The 25,660-nt window shown below is 31.9% G+C and overlaps 1 protein-coding gene across 1 annotated transcript; it reads left to right on the top strand.

The window, feature by feature from the left end:
* Positions 1-15,115: 15,115 nt before the first annotated feature.
* On the top strand, positions 15,116-25,133 carry LOC137834046 (protein transport protein SEC23 D). The gene is made up of 14 exons (XM_068642130.1): positions 15,116-15,624; positions 15,728-15,793; positions 16,607-16,660; positions 16,749-16,921; positions 17,040-17,226; positions 17,346-17,491; positions 17,565-17,719; positions 18,122-18,203; positions 18,292-18,407; positions 20,437-20,535; positions 23,068-23,191; positions 23,425-23,702; positions 24,385-24,599; positions 24,680-25,133. Exons 1-14 carry the CDS (start codon positions 15,294-15,296, stop codon positions 24,889-24,891), a joined length of 2,238 nt encoding a protein of 745 aa, XP_068498231.1. The 5' UTR covers positions 15,116-15,293; the 3' UTR covers positions 24,892-25,133.
* The last annotated feature ends 527 nt before the right edge of the window (positions 25,134-25,660 follow it).

Below are 25,660 nucleotides of genomic sequence, written 5' to 3'. Positions count from 1 at the left end.
TTCATTTTTTAAATTCATGGTCTTTTAAGGAATGTCTGGAGTGGATCAAATTCAACTGAGGGCAATCTAAGTGCATCTTTATCTATTAAAAGTAAAAGTGGAAATGCTTCAAGAAATAAATTAGATATTGGATGGAAGCATGACATAGATGTTAATGGGAATGGGGAAAATGTGACATGTAACTACTGTTCAAAGATTATGAGTGGAGGAATATTCAGATTGAAGCATCATCTTGTTGAAACTAAGGAGGATTTTGAACCTTGTGCTTATGTTTCAGAAGAAATAAAAAATTTGATGATAAAAATTAAAAACTAAACAAGCTTCATTGAAGAAAAGAAAGTTAAATATAATTGATGAAGATCATAAAGAAAGTGAAGGGAAAAGAAAGAGTCAGTAGCAGTAGGGGGAGTTCAAGCTACCATAAATCCAATAATGAGAAAAAAGTTATAAAGAAGAAGTTGATGTTCAAGTTACTAAATTTTTTACACAAGTGTCATTCCATTCAATGTAATTAAAAATCCAGCTTTTGCAAAGATGTGGAAATGATTGGAAAATATGGAGTTGGCTATAAACCCCCATCTTATCATGATATTAGAGAGAAGCTCTTGAAGCAAGCAATGGAGAAAACTAATTTAATACTTCAAGAATACTAGGATGAGTGAAAGAGAGCAGGTTGCACAATTATGTCTGATAGGTGGACAAATAAAAAAGGCTTTCTATTTGTAACTTCTTGGTGAATAGTCCTAAAGGGACTGTTTTTATTTATTCATTGGACAACCTCATACATATACAAACATTATATAAAGTATTAAAGAATATGGATGACGTTGTTGAATTGGTTGGAGAAGAAAATGTAGTGCAAGTGGTGACTGATAATGTTGCAAATTTCAAGGCAATTGTAGAGTTGTTGATGGAAAAAAAGGGCATTTGTATTGGACCCCATGTTCTCCACATTGCATTGATTTGATTTTTTGAATATTTTAAAAATAACTTGAAGGTCCATTAAATTACTATGAAGAAAGAAAGAAAGAAAGATCACCACTTACATTTATGGTAGATCAATGTTAATTAGCATTTTGAAGAAGTTCACAAAAGGAAGAGACTTGATAAGGCTGGGTGTGACTAGATTTGCCATGACTTATTTGACTTTAGCTTGTTTTCATGAATTGAAAGCATCATTATTGACCATGTTCATTTATGAAGAATACAAAACAAGCAAGTTTGGAACTTCGCAAGAGGGGAGAAAAGTTGAAAATGTGATATTAGATAGTCAGATTTGGAAGAATGACTCCACGTGCCTCAAAGTTCCCACCCCTCTTATCATGTTCCTAAGATTGTTGGACTCGTATATGAAGCCTATAATGGGTTTCATATATGAAGAGATGGATTGTGCAAAAGAGAATATTAAATGCAACTTTAATCATCTTAAGAAAAGGTAAAAATTTTATAGCTTCTCTCTTTCAAAATTTAATTATTTATTTGTGAAATTATTTCCAATATATGATAATTGGTATTTAATATAGCTACGAAGATGTTTGGAAAGTAATTGATGTAAGATAGGGTAATCAACTTCATAGGCCTTTGCATGCAACTGCATATTATCTCAATCCCCACTTCCATTATGAACCTAAGTTTAAAGTTGATGATTCTGAGGTGAAAGATGGGTTGTATACATTGGTTAAAGATGTTGCAGAAAGAAAAAAAAAATGCAACTTCTTGAGTTTCATTATGCTAGAAGACATTTTTACAAAGGATGATGCGAAGGAATGTAGAAAAGCACTACTTCCTGAAGAATGGTTGAAGATGTATGGGGATGGAACAACAAAGTTGAAGAGGTTTGATACCTGATGACTTTTTATGCCAAGTGCACCGCGTTGTCAGAAGTAATAATTTGTCCCTAAAACGGATATCGAACCCACAAGGAACAATTGAAATCAAGTACAATATTCACTAAATATAAAACATAATAAAAAGTTGGTTTGAAAATTTTTATAATGGCAAGAATTAACAAGAAAACAAATCAAAGAATAATTACTTCAATTGAAAAATAGGGATTAGGTTTCATCTTTTCTCACTCTTATGTATTTTGATTAACATGTTAACATTATGTTTTTTGATTGAAATTGATGCCCGTATAAAAGTCATTTATATCGATTCCTCGCATATAAAATTATTAAGAGTGTTTCTTAAATATCGATTCCTCACATATTTATAAAAACAATTTATAATCACACTCAGACATAGCAATTAACATTTCAAGTCTATTTCTAACACTCAAAGTTGAAGAGGTTTGATACCTGATGACTTTTTATGCCAAGTGCACCGCGTTGTCAGAAGTAATAATTTGTCCCTAAAACGGATATCGAACCCACAAGGAACAATTGAAATCAAGTACAATATTCACTAAATATAAAACATAATAAAATGGTTTGAAAATTGTTATAATGGCAAGAATTAACAAGAAAACAAATCAAAGAATAATTACTTCAATTGAAAAATAGGGATTAGGTTTCATCTTTTCTCACTCTTATGTATTTTGATTAACATGTTAACATTATGTTTTTTGATTGAAATTGATGCCCGTATAAAAGTCATTTATATCGATTCCTCGCATATAAAATTATTAAGAGTGTTTCTTAAATATCGATTCCTCACATATTTATAAAAACAATTTATAATCACACTCAGACATAGCAATTAACATTTCAAGTCTATTTCTAACACTCAAAGTTAAAGAGGTTTGATACCTGATGACTTTTTATGCTAAGTGCACCGCGTTGTCAGAAGTAATAATTTGTCCCTAAAACGGATATCGAACCCACAAGGAACAATTGAAATCAAGTACAATATTCACTAAATATAAAACATAATAAAAAGTTGGTTTGAAAATTTTTATAATGGCAAGAATTAACAAGAAAACAAATCAAAGAATAATTACTTCAATTGAAAAATAGGGATTAGGTTTCATCTTTTCTCACTCTTATGTATTTTGATTAACATGTTAACATTATGTTTTTTGATTGAAATTGATGCCCGTATAAAAGTCATTTATATCGATTCCTCGCATATAAAATTATTAAGAGTGTTTCTTAAATATCGATTCCTCACATATTTATAAAAACAATTTATAATCACACTCAGACATAGCAATTAACATTTCAAGTCTATTTCTAACACTCAAAGTTGAAGAGGTTTGATACCTGATGATTTTTTATGCCAAGTGCACCGCGTTGTCAGAAGTAATAATTTGTCCCTAAAACGAATATCGAACCCACAAGGAACAATTGAAATCAAGTACAATATTCACTAAATATAAAACATAATAAAAAGTTGGCTTGAAAATTGTTATAATGGCAAGAATTAACAAGAAAACAAATCAAAGAGTAATTACTTCAATTGAAAAATAGGGATTAGGTTTCATCTTTTCTCACTCTTATGTATTTTGATTAGCATGTTAACATTATGTTTTTTGATTGAAATTGATGCCCGTATAAAAGTCATTTATATCGATTCCTCGCATATAAAATTATTAAGAATGTTTCTTAAATATCAATTCCTCACATATTTATAAAAACAATTTATAATCACACTCAGACGTTAATAGCAATTAACATTTCAAGTCTATTTCTAACACTCAAATATGTTAAGTATTGTTGTTTAGGTCAAAACCCTAAAAATATTTTCCTGTCAGATTTAAGATTCTCAAACATGTCACAACTATTTAGAAGCAAAACAACTATACCAATAATCAATCATGAACATAATATTATGTCATATTTAAATATCACATCAATACATAAGAGTTTAAACAAATTACTTTCAATCCCAAATGGTAGAATTAGCCACGCATACTTTTAGCACCTTCCATTCTCCTAATTGGTTACAAATCACTCAATGGTGTTTTCCTCTCAATCTGACACACTAGGGTTGAGCCTCTAGCTCCCTATTTAACCTAATTTACTAGGGTTAGATGACTTCCTGCGTCGCGTTGATGAGCTTAATGATAAAAACATAAATAGGGCCAATTTGCCTGACGCATTCTCGCTCAAGCGAGAAATTCCACTGCTGAGTTGGACGTTTTTGCTCGTTTTGTGCGTTCCGGACCTTCCAGCTTTCTCCTTTTAGCATATCTTATTTTATTTAGCCCCAGTCCTCTCCATTCTTCCTTAAAAACCTGAAATTAACACTAAATTTGGGAATAAAATGTTCTTATTCAAATAAAGGTAATAAAATATGTAAAAAGAAATAAATTCATAAATTAGGGATTATTTTATAAATATTTTTGCAATTAATATTGATAAGTGTTTATATTTTAATATGAAATATTACTAAAATTAGACACTTATCACTCTCCCCAACTTATTATCTGGCTTGTCCTCAAGCAAAGTAAATGAATATATTTGAATTTAAATATCAAATAGCTTAATTCACTAAACAACAAATCAAATTAGAAACTTATGATGGTTCCAAATTCAAATATAGAAAAATATAGACACAATCAACTTCCAAGATCAAATCAAAACAAATAAATGACAGTTTATCAAGGAATTTCTTCTCATATGCTCACAACTGAATCATAACTAATCACGATTGCTTTTCATTTCATCTTCCTATCACAAACTTATTAGAAACATGAATCTTGAGGTTTTTTCCAGGGTTGTAATGAGGTTGAGCTTCCAAAAATATTGGTTTTTTCAGATAACAAAATGCACATCTTAAAGAAGAAGAACATACCTACAATCCAATTATAGAGAACATATATGTTGTCTAATCACCATTTTCTTTTGAATTCACACTTTTCCTCATTTAAATTTTTTTTTTCACTTATACATGATTTTCAACATGAATTTTTCTCTTTTTTTTCTCTTTTTTTTTCTTTTTTATTCCATCAATAGGAGAATAGATTCTTCATATTTTTCAACTTTTTGAACTTTCACAATTAGAACCAACCATTCCCTTGTCTATTTATATTGCATCTATGTTCTCATTCCTTAAACATGCTAAAGGGTAGGAAAATATATCATCAAAGGTTAGGGTGCAATAATAACAAAAAATTCTTGGCCCAAAGGGAATATAAAAAAATTGAATTCTAATAAAATTAAGGTTGGCTATTTGGCCCTGGGTTTCTAATTAACACAAACAAATGCCTCAATCATCTTCATGCTCTTTTATGATGTAACAAAAAGTAAAAATAAAGCAACCACAATTGTCAATTCATTAGTAAAACTCTCAAAACTGTTTAAGGTTCACACACTCACTTGGTTTAATTGTTCTCATTCCTTTTTGTTTTGTCATTCTCTATTCTAATCAATCATCCTGTTCAATTTTCATGTATCACAATTTCAACTACATTTGAATAGGGATTATATCATTTTTTTTCCTAACATGTGTCTAATTTATCTCACTATTTAATATTTAAACACAAATTATTTTATTTTCAAAATTCAAAATAAACTAGGAACAAACAAATTAAAACTGAATTTTATTCAAGAAAAATAATTCAAGACATAAAACTAACAAAATAAAAAAAAACAACCAATTAATTCAAAATAAGCCATTAAAACAAACTAAACAAATAAGCAAATAAACAGAAAACAAAATAACTGAAAAATAAAATAAATAAATAAAACTAAACAAAAAACTAAAAAAAGTAACTGAAAAGAAAAGAGGATTAGAAAGATAAAACCATATTTTTGCTCAATCTTCTCTTCCTAAGAAGTCATCCAGCTTTTTGTTAAAATCTTCATCTATAGTCTTGCTTTATTTGTTGGATCTGCCCCCTGAATAATAGAACCTGTCCCCAGGCCAAAATACATAACCTGCAAAATGATTAGGATGCATATAAGAATTGGGGTGCCTTTAAGAATTTTTTTATTTTTTAATAAAAAATTTCGCTCGAGCGAGATTTTTCTCGTTTTAGCGAGAATCCCTACTAGAAAACACCATTTTTAGACGTAAAACTCGTTTGAGCGAAAATTTCGTTGTCAAACTCGCTCAAGCGAGACAAATTTTGTTTGAGCGAGATAACTCCCGAGAGCAACCCATTTTTCATAACTTTCTCGCTTGAGCGAGATTTAACTCGTTTGGGCGAAACTTCATGCAAGAAAACATGGTTTTTGAAACATAAAATCAAAACAAAAGTAACATAAAAAAAATAAAACTACAATGTGAATTGGGTTGCCTCCTAGTAAGCACTCGTTTAACGTCATCTAGCTTGATGCCTATTTATTTCAAGGTGGACAACTCCCTTTGTTGCATCCTGTTGTATGCATTCTTCCTTGTTACAAGAACATCTTCAACCACACCATAAGGATATTTGATGGATTTTTCTGCCAACTGCATCTTGGTGGGCTGAACCTCCAAATCGCCTAAATCCAATACGGCTTTTTCCACAGATAAAGCACTTATAGACACGGGAGAATTAAAACTTCCTGGGTTGTTGGATTTTTGAAGCAAGTATGTTTAAGTCATGACATTGCGTCTAGCCTCTAACTCTCTATTTCTCTCTTCAATATAGCTCCTATTCTTCAGAAATCTCTCAAATGTTGAATCTTGCTTCACATTTCCTGCAAAATAATTTATAGGGAGCAAATTGTCAAAAAACTTTCTCTCCTACTTTTTTTTGAAGGAGCATGAGGATATGATAAATCTTTTTCAAGAACTCCTCTGTCTTTATTTTTATTTTTTCTCTTCCTTACTTCCTTTCTTTTCTCTCTCTTTCTCCTCAGTCTCATCTTCTTTTTCAGCCACTACATTATTGCAATGCTCTTTTGGGTTGGTTTGGCTGTCGACTGAAAACTAGCCACTTTGTATCTCTTCAATTTGTTTGTCCATCTATCCCATTTGGATCTCTATATTCCTAATCGTTGTCATGCTATTTTCTTGAGTGACCAGAAGCTTTGCAAGGGCGTCTTAAACTTTACTCATTCTTTCATGCATGGATGGATCCTCAACTTCAGGTGAATTGTTATGATAAGTACAATGACCATTATGACGATCACCTCCGCAAAAATTACACCTGATTGGATGACTCTAGCTTTCAGATGAATGAACAACATGTAATTGTTAGGGAAATTTAGCAATTTGTGCGGTTAGTTCCTCAATCTGTTGTGTCAGAATTTTATTTTGAGCCAAGAGAGCATCTTCTAACAACCTTTTCTTCTGAATACCTTGTCGATCATGTTGGGCTTGATAATCAGTTGATCCCAGTGCATCAATAATCCATTTTGCTTGTTCTACATTAAGAATCATCATTGTGCCGCCTGCTACAACATCTAGGAGCATATGTGTATTAGATTTGAGACCATTAAGAAATATGCTCAGTCGAGCAATATCTTCAAACCCATGAATTGGGCATTTTTTAAGTATCATTTTGAATCTTTCCCATGTCTCACAAAAAACTTCATCTACTCCTTATCTGAACATAGAAATTTCAGACTTTGTTTTGATGTAGCGAGAAATTGGGAAAAATCTTTGCATAAATTTTTCCTATACATCCTCCCAACTAGTGAGGCTCTGATTTGGAAGTGGTTTGAGTCATTCTTTAGCCTTTTCTGCCAATGAAAAAGGAAACAAGCGCATATAAACATTTTCAATATCACTTGATTGAAAGCCCATTGTTCCCACCAATTCATAAAATGTATCCAAATGTGAATATGGATCCTCATGATCCATTGCTGTAAATTGATAGGAACCAATGAGAGTGAGAAAATCAGGTTCTATTTCCAAGGCCATGGCGGTAGTAGGTATTGCAATACTAGAAAAATGCTTTGGCCCTAGGTACATGACATAATCTCCAAGTGTACTCCTAAGAGGTGGTACTTGTTCTTCTACCACGTTGCTTTCTTCATGAAAGATATTAGTGGGAAAAAAAGTTTTTTTTTCTTTAAAAAAAATTTAAAACAAATAAAATAAAATAAATTTGAAGATAAAAAAACAAATTAAAACAAATATGCAAAATAAATAAAATAAAACAATAAACAAAATAAAAAAACACAAATATAAACAAACTTAAGAAATATGCACAAGAATTATTAACAAAAAATAAAAACAGTTAGAATATTTACAATAGTTAGGAATTCATACTTAAAAATCAAATTGTTTTTCGACAACGGCCCAAAAAACTTGATGACTTTTTACGGTAAGTGCACCACATTATCAGAAGTAATAATTTGTCCCTACGGATGGATATCGATCCCACAAGGAACAAATGAATTATCAAGTACAATATTCACTAAATATAAAACATAACAATAAAAAGTTGGTTTGAAAATTGTTATAATGGCAAGAATTAACAAGAAAACAAATCAAAGAGTAATTGCTTCAATTGGAAAAATAGGGATTAGGTTTCATCTTTTTCCACTCTTATGTATTTTGATTAGCATGTTAACATTATGTTCTTTGATTGAAATTGATGCACGTATAAAAGTCATTTATATCGATTCGTCACATATAAAATTGTTAAGAATGTTTCCTAAATATCAATTTCTCGCATATTTATAAAAATAGCTTATAATCACGCTCAGACGTTAATAACAATTAACATTTCAAGTCTATTCCTAACACTCAAATATGTTAAGTATTGTTGCTTAGGTCAGAACCCTAAAAATACTTTCCAGTCAGATTTAAGATTCTCAAACATGTCACAATTATTTAGAAGCAAAAGAACAATACCAATAATCAATCATGAACAGAATATTATGTCATATTTTAATATCACCTCAATACATAAGAGTTCGAACAAATTACTCTAAATCCCAAATGGTAGAATTAGTCACGCATATTTCTAACACCTTTCATTTTCTCAATTGGTTACAAATCACTCAATGGTGTTTTTCTATTAATCTGGCACAGTAGGATTGAGCCTCTAGCCCCCTATTTAACCTAATTTACTAGGGTTAGGTGACTTCCTGCGTTGTGTTGATGGGCTTAATGATAAAAACATAAAATGACCCAATTTGTCTGACACATTGTCGCTAAAGCAAGAAATTCCACTGCTAAGTTTGACTTTTTCGCTCTTTTTGTGTGTTTTGGGCCTTCCACCTTTCTCCTTTTAACTTATCTTATTTTCTTTAGCCCAATCATCTCTATTCTTCCCTAAAAACCTGAAATTAACACCAAATTTGAAAATAAAATGCTCTTATTCAAACAAAGATAATAAAGTATGTAAAAAGGTATAAATTCATAAATTAAGGATTATTTTATATATATTTTAGCAATTAATACTCATAAGTGTTTATATTTTAATATGAAATATTACTGAAATTAGGCACTTATCAATATCCAAGTTCTAAGCTTGACTTGCAACTCTGTGGATGTGAGCATAATTGGAAATAATTTAAAATGATATTGTAAGTTATTTATAATTTATAATTTCTTTATTTAGTTAATATAGTTACTAAATTTCCTATTTAATTATAGGTTCATGTCAAGAGAGAAATCGTTTGCATTAGAAAAAGATGAAAGATTTGGTTTATGTGATGTACAACTTGAAGTTGAAAATAAACAAATTAGAAACACGGTTGCTCTTTTATTTGATGATATTCAATCAGATGATGAATGGATAACTGAGGAGGGAGATGATATTGATGAGATTTAGCAAGTTCAAGGTGCATATAATGGTCAAAATGTTTATTTAGATTGAGCAACAAGAGATCCAACTCTAGATGCACTTGATCTTGATAATGTAACTTTTGATGCCAATGTGGATGTACAATTTTCATCAGGGGAAGATGGTGGTTATGATGAAGATGATGATGATGGAGGAGAGGATGATATCATTAGAGGATTGGGCATAGAAACTTAACATTTGTCCATTTTTAGTTATTTAATTTTTATGATTTTAGCAATTTAACTTTTGTAATATTTGTATGAACTTTTTATTTGAGGTACTTTGAAGGTATATAATTCTCATTCACTACTAAATGTAGTTTGTTTAGTCTTGTAAACTTATTTGTTTAACTACTTTGATTAATTATATTATTGAAATATTTTTTTTCTTTACGAGTTTATGAGTCGAGTTTACCGATCTTCCTCAAGTTTACATAAACTCTCGAGTTTGACAACCTGATTACAATCATTTCAATCAACAATGAACAAAAACTATATATAAGAGACAAAATATTATTGCATTACCACTATTTTTCTTAAAAGAATCAAGAAATCCAAAATTCAACATTTAATTCATTCGGTTGGAGGGGATAAAGATTATAACTTTCCAATTCAATCAAGATTTATTCAAATCATATACTATGGAAGCACAATTACATGATCTATTATGTAAGTAATGCTGAAAACAAAACTGTCCAATAATAAAAAATAAGTGATCATAATTATGTACTCCTTACATAATTATTATCATCACTCTTTTTTATGTAAATCAAACATAACCAAACATACTTTTAATAATACACTCTTCATTAACTATACACCAACTCATACTTGAAAACAAAATTATTCTCAAAAAAATAATAAAATTTATTTGAGAACAAAATTATATTTATAAAAATATAAATTTATCATTCAGTTGAATACTGAATTTTGTAATGTCCAGTGAAGTTAATTTTTCAAATATAAACCAATATCCTTTTAGCATTTTAAAATCTTAATTTAAGAATTTATTATAATATTGTCAAATGTATAATGCATTATAATATCACAATAAACTTTATAGTTAATTATTTGGTTCTTTCACTAAAATGGTGTAATTTCTTATTTATTTGTAGAGTGAGTAGAAATTTTTTTATTTATGGCTTTGGGTAAGTCGTGCCTCGTTGATACAATTTGTTTAGAAGAAGTTGTGGTTGTGTAAGACGACTTCAATTCAATGCAAAAAATTTCATCGAAGTTATTAGGACACAACACGACTTTGGTTAAATGAAGAAGATTGAAGATGTCGTGCTCACTGAGCACAACTTTGTTTAACGTTAATCATTCTTGTTATGTTTTTTTTTGTAAGAGGTGAACTCGTCAGGGGGTACGATGACTTCAATGTAAAAATTCTGTGCATTATTTTTACATTAAAATCATCACACCCCTTACGACTTCAGTTCAATTTGAATAAAGTCAAACCCCAGCAAAACAAGGATGCAACGAACTCTCCTATGAAGCTAAGACATGGATAAAAGATCAAGTTTATGATTGTGTTGGTATTGAATCAAAGGTTCAAGGTTCATCTAGTTGACTGTCTAAACGAACCTAAGGCTTAAATACAAGTTTTGTCTAGCAGATCGTATAGACGCAAGCTTTATGATGCCAAAATTTTTATTATTTAAAAACTAGAGTACACAAAAAACCAACACACTAAGGAAACACCATGGTCCTTTATATAGAGCACCAAAAACACCTTAAGCACAAACAAAAAAACGAACATAAATCTAGATCTAATTGAAATATGTGACGACCCTTTACTACGATAAGTGTATCGAATCAGAAGTAATAAATTGTCCCTAAGGATGGATATTGAACCCACAAGGAACAATTATAAAATCTCAAGTATGATATTCACTAAACATAAAAAGATGTGCCAAAGTCTGTTTGAAAGGTTGTTGGTATCATGAATATTGTGTAAGAAATTAAATAAAAACAAGTAAATGATTTAAGTGATTTAATTGAGAAAATTGGAATTGGGGTTAATCATTCTCACTCGTCTGTATTTTCAATGAATAAAAACATATAACATTCCATCTTGATTGACATTGATGCACATATAAAAATCATTCATATCAATTCCTTGCATACAAAATTATTAACATTGTCTCCTAAATATCGATTATTTGCATATTTATAAAAACTTCTTACCATTACGAATAAATGTTATAAATAATTATGTTAAACATTGTCCCTTAGGTCAAATGGTCTACATGAAACACATTAGATGGTCAAAGCAAACCTGAGACTAGACGATCTAAGCGTACTCACACACTAGATGGTCTCATTCTTACTAGACCATAACTCTCCATTATTAAGTATCTTGGCACAACCATCTTCCCAGGTTAGATCAAAGTCCTTATTGAAGTCACAATCAAAGGCAACCATCAAAAGAAGGGGAGATAAAAGCATGTAAGAAAAAAATTAAAGTCATTTATAGATACAGTAGTAACATCTAATGAGTGATTGATCTTCAACAATTGGTAATGATTGAATTTATAATTATGTGTATGTTTGCTTAGGTAGATTTGGTTATGTAACTTTGCATTACATTATGATCCAAGTTAAAAATAATCTCCTTAAAATGTTTTACTTTCTAAATATGTGTTATTTTTAATTAGTTGAAATTACTTCTATTTAAGTTTGTAGACTATAATAATTATTTTTAACAGATCGATTTATTGTATCAACCGGTTGAAAACACTTAAAGTTTTTAAGGATTTAAAAATGGTTTGTTTTCTATTTTTTTTTTCCGCTAAGTGAAATTAACCTGTTATTTTGATAAAAGAATCGGTATAAAATCTAGTGAATTCTTTTATTAAGGAAAACAATAAGTTCTTTCAAAAATCAATTAAATGTTTTTTTAAAAAATCTCTTATATTAACCAATCTATTTGTAATTGATACAATTGTTTATATTAAATGATCAAACTGTTTTAACAATCATTATTACCTTATATAAGGATGTATTATGATAATTTCAAACAACAATTTTCATAAGAGAGAAAAGCAAAAAAAATTAAAATCATTCTTGGAGATTGAGTTTGCTTCTTGGATCGTTCTTGTTTTGTAAAGAAGGTTTTTGGATTTACATTTTTGCTGTGATTCATTTGTAATAATCCGGGTGTATTCAAACCTTACTTTTTTCATTGTATTTTGTTGTAAGCAAACTCAAATATGGTTTCTGAATTTTGTGTGTGGTTAAGAGTGTTGTGTATTTTTGTAGGGTTCAAGATCAACATTCTTGACTGTTTTTGTAAACCTTGTGTGTTTTGTTAGTGAATTCTCAGTGGTTTGTTGAGGACTGGATGTAGCTTCTAGTTAAGAGTTAACCAGTATAAATCTCCGGTACAATATCTCTCTCGCTCTAATATTTGTTTTAACAATTGTTTTACAGTGTTATTCTTTTAAATCAATTGGTTGAATTCTCGTAACATGTTCCATCCATACAATCTTTTATATTGCACTTAGACCGTCTAGGGTGAGGACGCTAAGACCGTCTAACCTCAGGTTCGCTTATACCATCTAACGTGTTTCATCTAGACCGTCTAGCGTGTTTTTCTTATACCAACTAGATTTATGTTCGTTTTCCATTTGCACTTAAGGTGTTCTTAGTTTTTTTATATAAAAGATCAAAGTGTTTCCTTAGTGTATTGTTTTTTTTTACTAGATTTTTCAGATAATAAACTTTTTGTCCAGACAAAGCTTGTGCCTAAGTCTCATGCTTTTCTAAACGGTTAGTTAGACAAATCCCAAACCTCTAGTTCAACACCAACATAGTCATAAACTGAATCTTTTATCCGTGTCTCAACTTCATGGGCTAGAGACTTCACTACATCCTCCCTTTGGTGAGTTAGACTTTATTCAAATTAAACCAAAGTCGTAAGGGGTATGACGACTTCAGTGTAAAAATAATACACAATTTTTTTATACTGAAGTTGTCGTACCCTTTTACGAATTAACCATTTACAAAAAAAACTTAACAACATTGATTATCATTAAATAAACTCATGCTCAGTGAGCACAATTTTTCTAGTTTTCTTTATTGAACCAAAGTTGTGTTGTGCTCTAATGATTTTTGTGAAAATTTATCCACTGAATCAACATGACTTCTTTCAAACGAAATTGCGTCGATGAGGCACAAGTTACCCAAAGTCATAAATAAAATAATTTCTATCTATTTTGATAATAATTAGAAGAAGTTGCACCATTTTGTTTGGTGCAAAAGAATAATTATTTTAATATGATAATTTAGGTACATTTTAAGACTCTGGTTGTTATAAGAGTCTATTTCTCTTCCCTGTAACTTTAATTTGGATCATTTTTTGTAACCTTAAATCGTGTCTCACTGTTACAATCCAATTGTGTTATATGTTACTTTCTTTCTCTTAACTTTAAACTTTAAACTTTAAGGTGCTTTGGTATAAATTAAAAATAACACAAAATATAACTAAATGTATTAACGTAGTAATTAGGTATTATGAGTTCAATTATTAATAAATGATTTTGTTCTTGTATAGGTCGAGAATGTCTATTCTCACATTTTGTCCGATCTTACATTCTTAGTCACAATGGGTCTTGACTCTGTGATCTCATTAGGAATGTGCAAGAGGTGGGTGAACTTGTAAAGAATCATCTAACACTCAAGTCAATATTCAATATCTGGTCGTTGGAAATATAAATGCGTACCTTTGCTTGACCTTAATTAACGTATTTAAAGTATCAAATAAGCTCTTAATCAAATTAGTACAAATAACCAAGTTAATCCTTGTATTAAATAAATATTTTATAAACTTTATTTTGTTAATAAGATAGTTAAATAGTAATTTGAGTTGGATTCTTGATATGTGTACGCCTGAAAATTTTGGATAGATATCTACCAACAACTTCAAGATGTTGTCACCATATATAGTATATATTTTTATATTAGAAAATCAAATTTGTCATGTTAGTAGTTAGTGAAATTAGTATACGATATAATTTAATATAACTTTTTATTACTATATTATTGAAAAATTTAAGAAAACATGATAAATATTTTTAGAAGTGTTTCATAAAAGTTGATATACGTTTTACGAACCAATCTGAGTTAATTTCACGTGTGATTCAAATACAAAATGTGGATTGGTTATATATGCATGAAAATTGAATATTAAGTTAAGACTACAAAATAATGACGTAAAAATGTAAACAGAAGAAAAAGGGAATTCATTTTGGATTTAAAAGACAATTTAAAAATGAATGCATTATTCGTTGACTCTACTAAGTCTGCAGTGAAAGTAAAACTGTCCAATTCAAAAACACGAATTTTCTTTTAAATCTTTCACCATTCGAAAAATATTTTTTGTGTAATAAAACATATTTAACAAATCGAAAATGATCTTATTTAAATATAATTTTAAACTTATTTAATATTGCATTTAAATTTTAGGGAGTTATTATTACTCGCTGTTTTTTTTTTCATATTTATTCTGCATTTTATAAATTTAACGAGGTTAGTGTTAAGGTTCAAGGGGCACGAGAGAGAAAAATAGAAGAGAAAACCAAAATCGAGTGAGTAAGTGCGGGAACGAGTCTAACTCGGTCTCCACACACTGTCTCAGAACACACGATAAACAGGGTCGCGGCGAGGAAGAAGGAAGAAACATGGCGGTGCGGGCCACAGTGTCGCGTTTCCCGATGGACACGGACGCACGCGAGGCCTCCGGCCTCCTCTGGGGAGTCACCGTCACGCCTTTCGCCGCCGCCGACGAGAACAACCGCGCTCCGTCGTACGGTTCAGGAGGAGACCTATTACCGCGCTGCGAGAACTGCTGGGCCTACTTCAACACCTACTGCGAGCTCGAGCAGTGGTCCTGGTCCTGCTCCCTCTGCGGCAACCTCAACGGCCTCTCCTCCGACGCCATCGAACGCTACTCTAGCCCTCAGTCCTGCGCCGAGATGATGTCCTCCTTCGTAGATCTCGAATTGCCTACGCGTAATTATCAAATTTACCTTTCGATTTTGGTTCATCGCTGTTGAATTGGATTGCTCTTGTGCATGGTTTTCAGATTTGACTGTTTTGATTGGAACTGTTGCAGAGGAATCGGCGGAGGAAGCGGCAATGCTGGCGTGTCCGGTATATGTTGCTGCTGTTGACTTGTCCTGTAAGACTCCTCACATCTCACGGCTTATTGATTTGCTAATTGTGATAATTGGAACTGGATTTTGACAATTGGATGGTTCGGTGAGGTTAATTGATTAGGAGTTCGTGGTATGCTACTGATTGTGAGTTTTGCTTTGGGTTCTCTGATTAGGACCTGGTGGAGCCTAAGAATTTTATGTGTGAGAGCAGTGTGGCATTTTACTTATAATTCTGTAGGCTATGTTGCTTATGGCGATCATAACTTTTATAAGTCTGGTTTCCATATGGTTCTGTTATTATATACTGTTCCCTTATTTAAGAGTTGAGACCGTCGATAAATATTTTTTTCTATATTAATTTTATCTAACAGACTGGAGAATGAGACGCAGATTCAAAACACATGGAATCTTGTGTCTGGATATGGTGAATGATTATTAGATTACGTGGCCAATGTTTTTTCAGTTGTACTGGCCATGATTGATGCAAGTTAGACTTATAGGATTTGGAACTGTTACGGCGGCTGTGTTTTCTGGACTAACTTCTGTTTCAATGAGAAGGCTGTGATTGCATAAATGACCTTTGGTTTTGATCCTTTCCCCCTATTAAGTCATTCTACCCATTTCTGCCTATTTCTGGTCCTTTTGATTCTGTATAGAAGGATGCAATGATTAAGGTGAAGATAGATGTGCCTGGTTTGCATGTTTGTTATTTTATTCTGGCTTTTGTTTCCTTCATAGTGTTCTTTAAAACTTGATTAATTTCCTAAATATACAGATGTATCTTCTTTTTCATTGTCATTTTGTGATCGAGAAAAATATTTTTGGTTATACTGCAGCTTCTGAGGAGTTTCTAGAACTTACCAAAAGTGCACTGCTGGCTGCTCTGGAAGGTATTATGTTGACCACACTATTTATTTTCTGCACAAGGTTGATATTTTGGATGTTGCTCATATTTTAGTTTTTTTGGGTTCTATTCAGCTCTTGCTCCTGGTTCACTTTTTGGGCTTGCTACCTTCAGCCACAAATTAGGATTGTATGATGTTCAAGGTCCAATACCTGTTGTGAAAAATGTTTTCATCCCTCCTGATGCAGAGGGAACCTTGCCTATTGAGCTGGAAGATGTCATGCCTTTGTTACAGTTTCTGGCTCCTGTATGTTAATCATAAGCATTGTTTTTAATATTTCAGAAATGTGTTTTCATGCTGAAGAACAGAGATTACATTATATGAAAAAATGTGTCAGATCTAAATTCCGTATTTATAATTGAAGGTGGACACTTGTAAGGACCGCATTGCATCTGCACTTGAAACACTTAGACCAACAACTTCATGGGAGAGAACCACGGCAGCAGGTCAAGGACTGGATGGTGTTCTGATAGGTGGGCGTGGTTTTGGGATGGCAATGGAAGCTCTCTGCAATTACCTTGCATCTGAATATGGGAATACTTTTGCTTTAGGTTTGAATGGACAAATACAAAACTTGCCATTTATGACTTTTGTTAGTGTGATTCTTTAATGTTTAATCTTCTATATTTAAAAAGCTTTAAGAAGATATTATTTCTTCTGAGAACTGCAGCTAGAGTCTTTGCCTTCTTGTCTGGTCCCCCTGATTATGGAGCTGGACAATTGGACACAAGACGATATGGTGAGCAATATGCAAGCAAAGGAGAGGATGCAGATCGTGCTTTACTCCCAGAGCAGACACCCTTCTATAAAGATCTGGTATTTAAGTAATGTTATTGCTATTCCTGTCTCCCATTTTTTAGAAGTAGAAGAATTGACATATGTATTACAGGCTGCTGTTGCTGTTCAAGCAGGTGTATGTGTTGACATATTTGCTGTAACAAATGAGTACACTGATTTGGCATCCCTAAAGTTTCTGAGTATTGAAAGTGGGGGTTCCTTATTTTTGTACACAAGTACTGAGGATTCAACATTGCCCCAGGACATGTAAGTCTCGTGTGTTATCCTGAGACTTGCTTTACAGTAAGAGATAGTTGTTTGGTATTTGCCGAGTATTGTGTGACTGTCTCCAATACAATCTCAACTTGAGGTGGTATTATATACCCCTTTTCTCAATTAGCCAATTATGTTTTATGTTAACCATATCAAAATAATGCTTATTATTTTGTTTAGCTTATTATTTAAACTAATCAATTACAATTGAATTTACCACATATTGTTTTATTAATCACTTACTTTAAGTGATAAGCATGAAATCTAATTTGGTAACTGAATCCAAACGTAGTTGAAATCACAAGTGTTAACGTTAGCACCTTACCCATCAATATTTATCTACACACTTTCACATATATCAGAATGGGTGACTATAGTGATCTGTCCTTTTTGCAGGTATCGAATGCTGAGTCGACCATATGCTTTTGGTTGTGTCCTGCGATTAAGAACCTCAACTGAATTTAAACCTGGCAATTCTGTATGTGTGTTGTTTGGAATGGATTTTCAATTCACAATTTTGCATTTACTTATTATAGTATATAGAATAATTTGTTATTTTATTGCAGTATGGTCACTTCTTTCCAGATCCACAGTATGAAAATGTTCAACACGTCATATGCTGTGATTCTTATGCTACATATGCTTACGACTTTGTGTTTGAGAACAACATTGGATTTTCAAGGTATAAACTGCTACTGTTTACAACCATGTCTTTAAAGCTTTAATGCTTATACATTTTTTAATGTGTTTATTTAAGTGAAGTGAATTAAGTTGTAAATGTCATGTTAAGCCTTATACTTGTATTATTTAGATTTGATACTTTTTATCGTGAGTAATCCGTTCTAGTTCATTAGTTACTCCATCAATTGCCTACTCTTTCATTTGTCGTCTTGTTTATTGTAAACATGGAAACTCTTCATTCTTTGTGCATAAAGCTTTAACTCCAGTTTTTGGTGTCTTCTTTTTTGTGATTCGATTTCTGGAGAAGTATTTTATAACATATCAAACACAATCTGATCTAGGCAGTTGAAATCATCTTTATATTAATTCATGCAGCATTTGCTAGACAGTTATGTGATTTTCATTGCTTGTCATCCAAATTCCTAGAGTATATCATTGGCAAATGCTTAATTAATCCTCTGCTGCTTTGCTCTTCTTTATGTGTTGAAGTGCTGAACTTGAATTACATAGTTCTTACTGGTGGAAAATAAACTGCTCTTAGTACTCTATCAAACACATATATCAATATTATCTCTATTAGAATATATGAAAAATATTCAAAACTATCTTATAACTTAGATTATCTTCTATAATTAATTTCCTTTTTCAATTACTATTTTCCTTATCATAATTTACTCCATTAATTAGTTGCGATTGCGATAGTGTAGAAATAAGGATTAGTAGTTCAGGGTTTATGAATATATCAAACATATCAACACAGTACAATACATTTAAATTAATATCATTTTAGTATTTCATTTTGTTTTATCTCTTTATCTCCCTCTTCTCCTAAATGGTAAAATCCCATAAGTCCACTGTGACATGCCTTGTCACTACTTCACTGCCAGGCTTCCTAAAATTTGGACATGTACTTTAATTTCCTAATTCATGCTTCAAATTAATCATCTCATGTTGTGTCAATCCTTTGTCATCTTTTTAGGTTTCACTTCCCTCTGCTATATGTATTTCTTGTAAAGAATTGAGCCTTCTTCTGGTTGTGTTCTTCGTTCCAGTCTCCTCTTTCTCTATCTTAGCTTCTGTCGTGCAAATTTTACCAACATGTTTATAATAGTTTTTTGACTTATAAGGTGGGGTTTGCGCCTATTTATATATTATAAATTAATCATATCTCTAGTTGATGTATGGTCTCCAACAGACTCCCTTACGCTAGGTTGGACATATCGAACGTGAGATTAGATATTTGTGAGTGGTGATAGGTTCATTAAATCTTACTAGAATACTCTAATGCCATCTCAGAAAGTGGATTTAGGCCTAACTCAACCCTATAAAATAAAATTGATTTGTAATGTGAAATTTGCACCCACTTATGTGTTATTTAACATTATGTCTAGTTGACATGAGATCTCAACAACCCGTGACTTCCTTCACTCAATTTTGCAATTTGGCTCAAATCATGCTATGCAACATAGAGACATATGTGTGACCCCACAACTTTCCTAAACATGAGTCTGGCTTGTGGCTTTCTCAGAGAAATTGGTTTGGTCTCTCAGCTTTACTGAAAGTGGATTTGGTCTTGTGACTTTGCTAGAGATATCAACCTGCCTTTGTGGCTTTCCATGAGAGATGAGCTTGCTCCCCTATATCCTAGAGAATCTTTTTAATCCCTTTATTGCACTGTCTCAACTCTCAAATTATATGTTTGATTTCTTTTATTTAAAGGGTTTGTGCATAAGGATAATGGAGAGTTGTATAATATATGAAAATATCCAAAAATATATCATCTTACCATAACTTAGATTATCCTGTAGGATTAATGTCTCTGGTACTTTAGGTCTTGTGAACATCTACACATTGTAATACATCTCACTTATAAATTTTGAAACTAAAAGTAGCTGAATTAATTTTGGTATTAAATAACAGAGCTTCTATAACTTGATTTTATTTCTGCCACAAGGTGGCTGTGCCTTTTGTCTGATACATTTCCTGTTCTCATAATCTGATCAAGGATTACTGTTACTTTGTTTTGGCAGAACTAAATCAGATGTTCCTACAATTCAGATTGCATTTCAGTACTCAGTTGTAGTTCCTCCTCAGGAACTTTCTAATTCAGGAGGGGTTTCTACAAATAGGTATGGTAATGAGCAGAACATTAGATTGCTCGTATTCATGTTATTCTGTTGTTGATGTATGGATCTTTTCAATATTTTCTTTGGTAGGTGAAGTCCAATTCATGGTCAATTCATTCATTTGAACATGTTGATTATTATTGTTATTTAGCTACCTATTTTTCATGAATGGGCACAAACTATGTCTCTTCCAAATTTGATAGCTTGTTCCAAATTTATTCTCTGATTTCAAATTCTAACACTATATCCATGCTGGTTTTTAATATATTCCAAGACATTATTGCATGGAAGATGTCCTGATGTCTAGTATATCTCACAGCCCAACATAAATTATTGATTGACTTGTACCACTTTTTTCTGTCATCTAGTATACGTGGCATTATCTGTAGGTTTTACCAGTCATGAAACAATGTTCATTATTTCTAGGTTTCATTTAGAATACATCTTCATTTTAGTAACTTGTAAGCATCAGTTGCTTTGGTAATTATTTTACATCCTCATTTTAGTCACTGATTTTACAAATGATATTCACTTTAAAAAAATTTGGTGCAAAACGAGTGGGAAAGCACTAAAATGAATGATTTTTTTGACAAAGCCAGGGACTAAAGTAAAGATTTTGTGAAGTTAGAGACTTATGTGATTGATGCTTACAAATTCAGACTAGGATGGGAGTTGTTTTGTTCAATGTCCACACGATTATAATTTATCAATCAAAAGGTGAACATGAGCATGGGTATGATGGTTTTCAAATCCTCTTTGAACATTTGAAGCAAGTTTGAATCAATATTTCAGCTCATTTAGGACACACTTCTTCAATGGTGTGCCTTTGTGTATCAAACACTGACACATGTACAACATGTATTGGTAAAATATCTAGCTAAAAAATAAGTTCTTTTGGGTCTCTAACACAGATGTGACAATGTTAGTAAGGGTAGACATTGTGATTTTTTTGTAAGTTAAAACCTCAGAAACTTGTCTAGTTTCTATGAAAATTGTAGAAATAAGGAGCAAATCCTATCAAATTAGGAATAACTTATATATGTATTACTAGGAATTTCTTATTTATTCTCCTATCATATCCATAGACTGTGGAATTTTTTTGAAGTTGTTAATTTGCCTTTAGATGAATCTTGGCTGGAGTGTCTTTTTTAATGATGATGATAAAGGAGGGGATGAAAAGTCTTAAATAGATTAGATTATGATATGTTCGGTATAGTGTATAATAGAAGGAAAAGGTATTGTGTGTTGTTGTATTCTTTCTATCCCTTAACATTGTCCCCACTGCATTGGTATGGGACTAGAATTAAGGAGGGCAGTAAAATTCAAGATTGTGTCTTTCCTTCATGTTCTTTTCACTTTTGGATATTAAAAAGTGGATTTTAAGCCTAACTCAATCTCATAAAATTGACTTATAAGATAGGTTTGCACCCACTTATATACAATTGAATATTATCATCTCTAGTCGATGTGGGATCTCTAACACACCCCTCACAGCAAGAGTGACAGCTCGTGCGTGAGACAACGTATTATGAATGGTCTGATAACGACCCGATAGCGGGTGGTCTGATAAGCCCACCAAACATTTGCTAGGATTGACTCGAAAATGGCTCTGATACCATATTAAGAAATTGACTTTAAACCTAACTCAACCTCATAAAACTGACTTATAAGATTCATTTTTTGTATTAGGTAAAAATATGTTTTGGATTTTTATAGTTGATTAACACTTTTTATAGATGATTATGAATATATAAATCTTGATTGCTAATTTAAATAATTCATAATGATGTTCAATATATATATATATTCATGTCACTGTGTCCAACATTTTGGACATTATACGTGTCGCAGTGTTCGTGTTACATAGGGATGGGAGTTTACTTGTTTTGTTTATTCTCCACAAAATTATAATTTATCAATCAAAAGGTGAACATGAGCATGGTCATGGACTCATGATGGTTTTTAAATCCTTTTTGAACATTTGAAGCAAGTTTGAATCAATATTTCAGCTCATTTTTGGGGAATGTATTTTTTTCTCTCATCTTAGGGACTCAACACTTGATGGAGGAGATGGTTATCATGAAATTTCGTGCATATTTTTTCTAATAATTTTTTTGCTTAGGACTTGCTCTATAGTGATCTTTATCCGTTATGTGATATCTCAAGAGGCTGCATTGGGGTATAAGGAAATTTATAATCCGAGTAAAGAGTATCAGTGTTTCAGTCTTAAAATTACTATTGTTAATCTGAGACCCATATGTGATCATGAACTTAACTCCTAATGCTCAATTTTGCAATAGTTACACTTGTTCTGCATTCTAAATTTTGGTTTGGGTTTGTTTTGTTCCGTAACAACTGCTTTTTGGAAATAGTTTTTATTTCATTGTTGGATTTTTTTAATGGATATAATCCTGAGTCGCTTGTTTTCTTGATAATTTTACTTAAATGTATTATGTTCTTCTGACATCCAAAAATTACTTAATTATGGAATGAATGATTTTGGGCCTGTGTTTGTTGTGCTGACTATTGATACAGAACCAAGCATTCCCTTCAGCGTCGGCTAAGGATCCGAACATTGCAATTTGGTGTTGCTCAGAACATTCATGAACTTTATGATAGCTGTGATCCCGAAGTTGTCCTATCTCTGCTGGTTCACAAGGTGAAATATGAAATCGACCTAACTTTTATGCCATTTGGATTGATGTTTGTTTTCGGTCCCATTCTTCTAACTTAATTCTATATGTGGTATGCTTGCTTCACTTTTATTTTTTGTTGTAGTTTTATAAATCTCCCCACTAATGTTACTGATGTAAATGACCACAATAATATTATTGTATGAGTTCTCTGTTGTGTTTCTTCAACATTCTTTTCTTAGTTTACTCTACTCTGCAGGTTATATTAGCCTCTTTGGAGGAAGGAGTTAGGGAGGGTAGAATTTTGCTTCAAGAATGGCTAGTGATCCTCACAGCTCAGTACAATGATGCATATAAGCTTATTCAATATAGCAATGGAAGTTCCTTAAGATCTCAGATTGATGTTGCATTGTCTCAATGTCCTCAACTGCAGCCCCTACCACGCCTTATTTTTGCTCTCCTTCGAAATCCTCTTCTCCGCTTTCATGAAGAAGGGGTTCATCCGGACTATCGCATCTATCTTCAATGCCTTTTCAGGTAATTGCTGCTCTCAGGTTTATTTATACTATGTGGAATTTGCATAACCATGCCAATCGGTGTTCAGTCAAAGGAATTAAACAGAATAATATAAAGCTTTATGAATTATTTTTGACAAGAGTAAAGCTTAATGAACTTGAATCCAAGATTTCTTCCATTAATAATAGGAAATATATTTTAGAATTGCTAGCATTGCCCACTCATTAGCATTAAACATAAAGTAGTAGCATTTAAAAAAGAAAAATAATGTGGCAAATCTTTTATTTCGGTTACATTTTGTTACAAGAAAGCACATGACTTCAAATGTATATTACAAAATAATATTCATCATGGATTTTAGAAGCAAACGAATGTGTATTTGACATGGAAATAAAAGTTATCTCTGGTTGTTTTTCCGGTTTGTGACGTATCATGCCCAATAAATCAAGTGGTGTAGAATCTGTTTCCTAGGTTAAGAAGCTATGAACTTAAGATGGGCGAAATTAGAATACTTTTCACAAAAAACTGACTGTGCAACACTTAGTACCTTCAATGAAGGATAAGGGTATGGGAATCGGGAGGTTAGTTGGGTAAGTAATTAATAAACGTGTAAAGCTTCAGCAGCGTGGTCTGTATTGTATTTCTAGCTTTGAATTTATATATACTCAAAAATTGATTGTGTTCATTTTCATTTGTTTTGTAGCATGTTGGAACCCAGTTCCCTTCATCGTGCCGTGTATCCTGTGTTAACATCATATGCCACTCCAGATAAACAAGCATATCCTCGCCATTCATTGAGTCGTGCTGCACTGATTACCAGTGGCAGTCCGATATTTTTCCTTGATGCATTCACAATTCTGGTTGTGTTTTACTCATCGACTGCAGACCCGACAATTCCTTTTCCTCCACCCCATGATTGTAAGCCTTCTTTTTTTGTACCTTCTGTCCTCACTACATTAAATATATAACGTTTTTCTTATGCAAAAAATACCTGTCAGGTTTGTTAAGGACTACAATCAACAAATTGAAGCAAGATAGATGCATCACCCCCAAACTCATTTTTATTCGGGGAGGGCAGGATGATGCGTCCATTTTTGAGAACTTTCTGATCGAAGAGCAGGATGTTGATGGAAGTGGTCTAACCAGTGTGATGGGTTTTGTTTCCTTCCTAGAAGATATTACACAAAAAGTTTTGGACTTCGTGAAGTAGGGATCCCTTTGGATAGATACAGGAATTATATACATTATAGGTGCTTCCATTTTGTAAGGATGAGTTCTGGTTCTTAAGAACCAACCATGGAGTCAAGTAGGTGGTTGGTTGTCTTTGTTGTACCTGTTTTATATTATCATCTATACCCTTTTTTGAAGTGCCAGTTAATGTACATTATAATACTATCTTCTCTCTGTATGGAGTTACCACCGATTCAGCTAAAAAAAAGTTGAGTTAGCACTGATGTAGTCTTTATCGGGACTGACAAATCTTCTAGATTTAAGTTAATAGAGATTATATTAATGGCAAGTGTTGGAATTTGGATGACAAAGTGATATGTCGAGAATTCAATCTCTGCGAGTTCTTTTAGAATATAATGACAGACAATTGTCCTTCGTTTGCAACTTATATTTAAGGTGACAATTTATTTTTGCATAATTATTCAGTAATTGTGTTTGTCTTTGAATGTTTCACCATTTTGATAATCATGAATGCAAATGTCTAGCAAATAAACCAAAGGATATTCTAGTATGGTTTTGTTTACTTTATTTTGACACCCTTCCTTCTCTCTTTTTTTCTGCTTTATGCTAATTTTTAATTTATGTAAGAAATATCTTTTTAATTGATTGAAAAATAATACTCCTTTTTTTCTGCTTTATACTAACTTTTAATTTATGTAACAAATATCTTTTTAATTAATTGAAAAATATTAATTTTTTTTCTATTTTATACTAACTTTTAATTTATGTAAGAAATATCTTTTTAATTG

This window comes from Phaseolus vulgaris, chromosome 11 (assembly GCF_000499845.2).
Source record: "Phaseolus vulgaris cultivar G19833 chromosome 11, P. vulgaris v2.0, whole genome shotgun sequence".
Lineage (NCBI taxonomy): Eukaryota > Viridiplantae > Streptophyta > Magnoliopsida > Fabales > Fabaceae > Phaseolus > Phaseolus vulgaris.
This window is presented reverse-complemented; position numbering and strand designations above follow the sequence as displayed.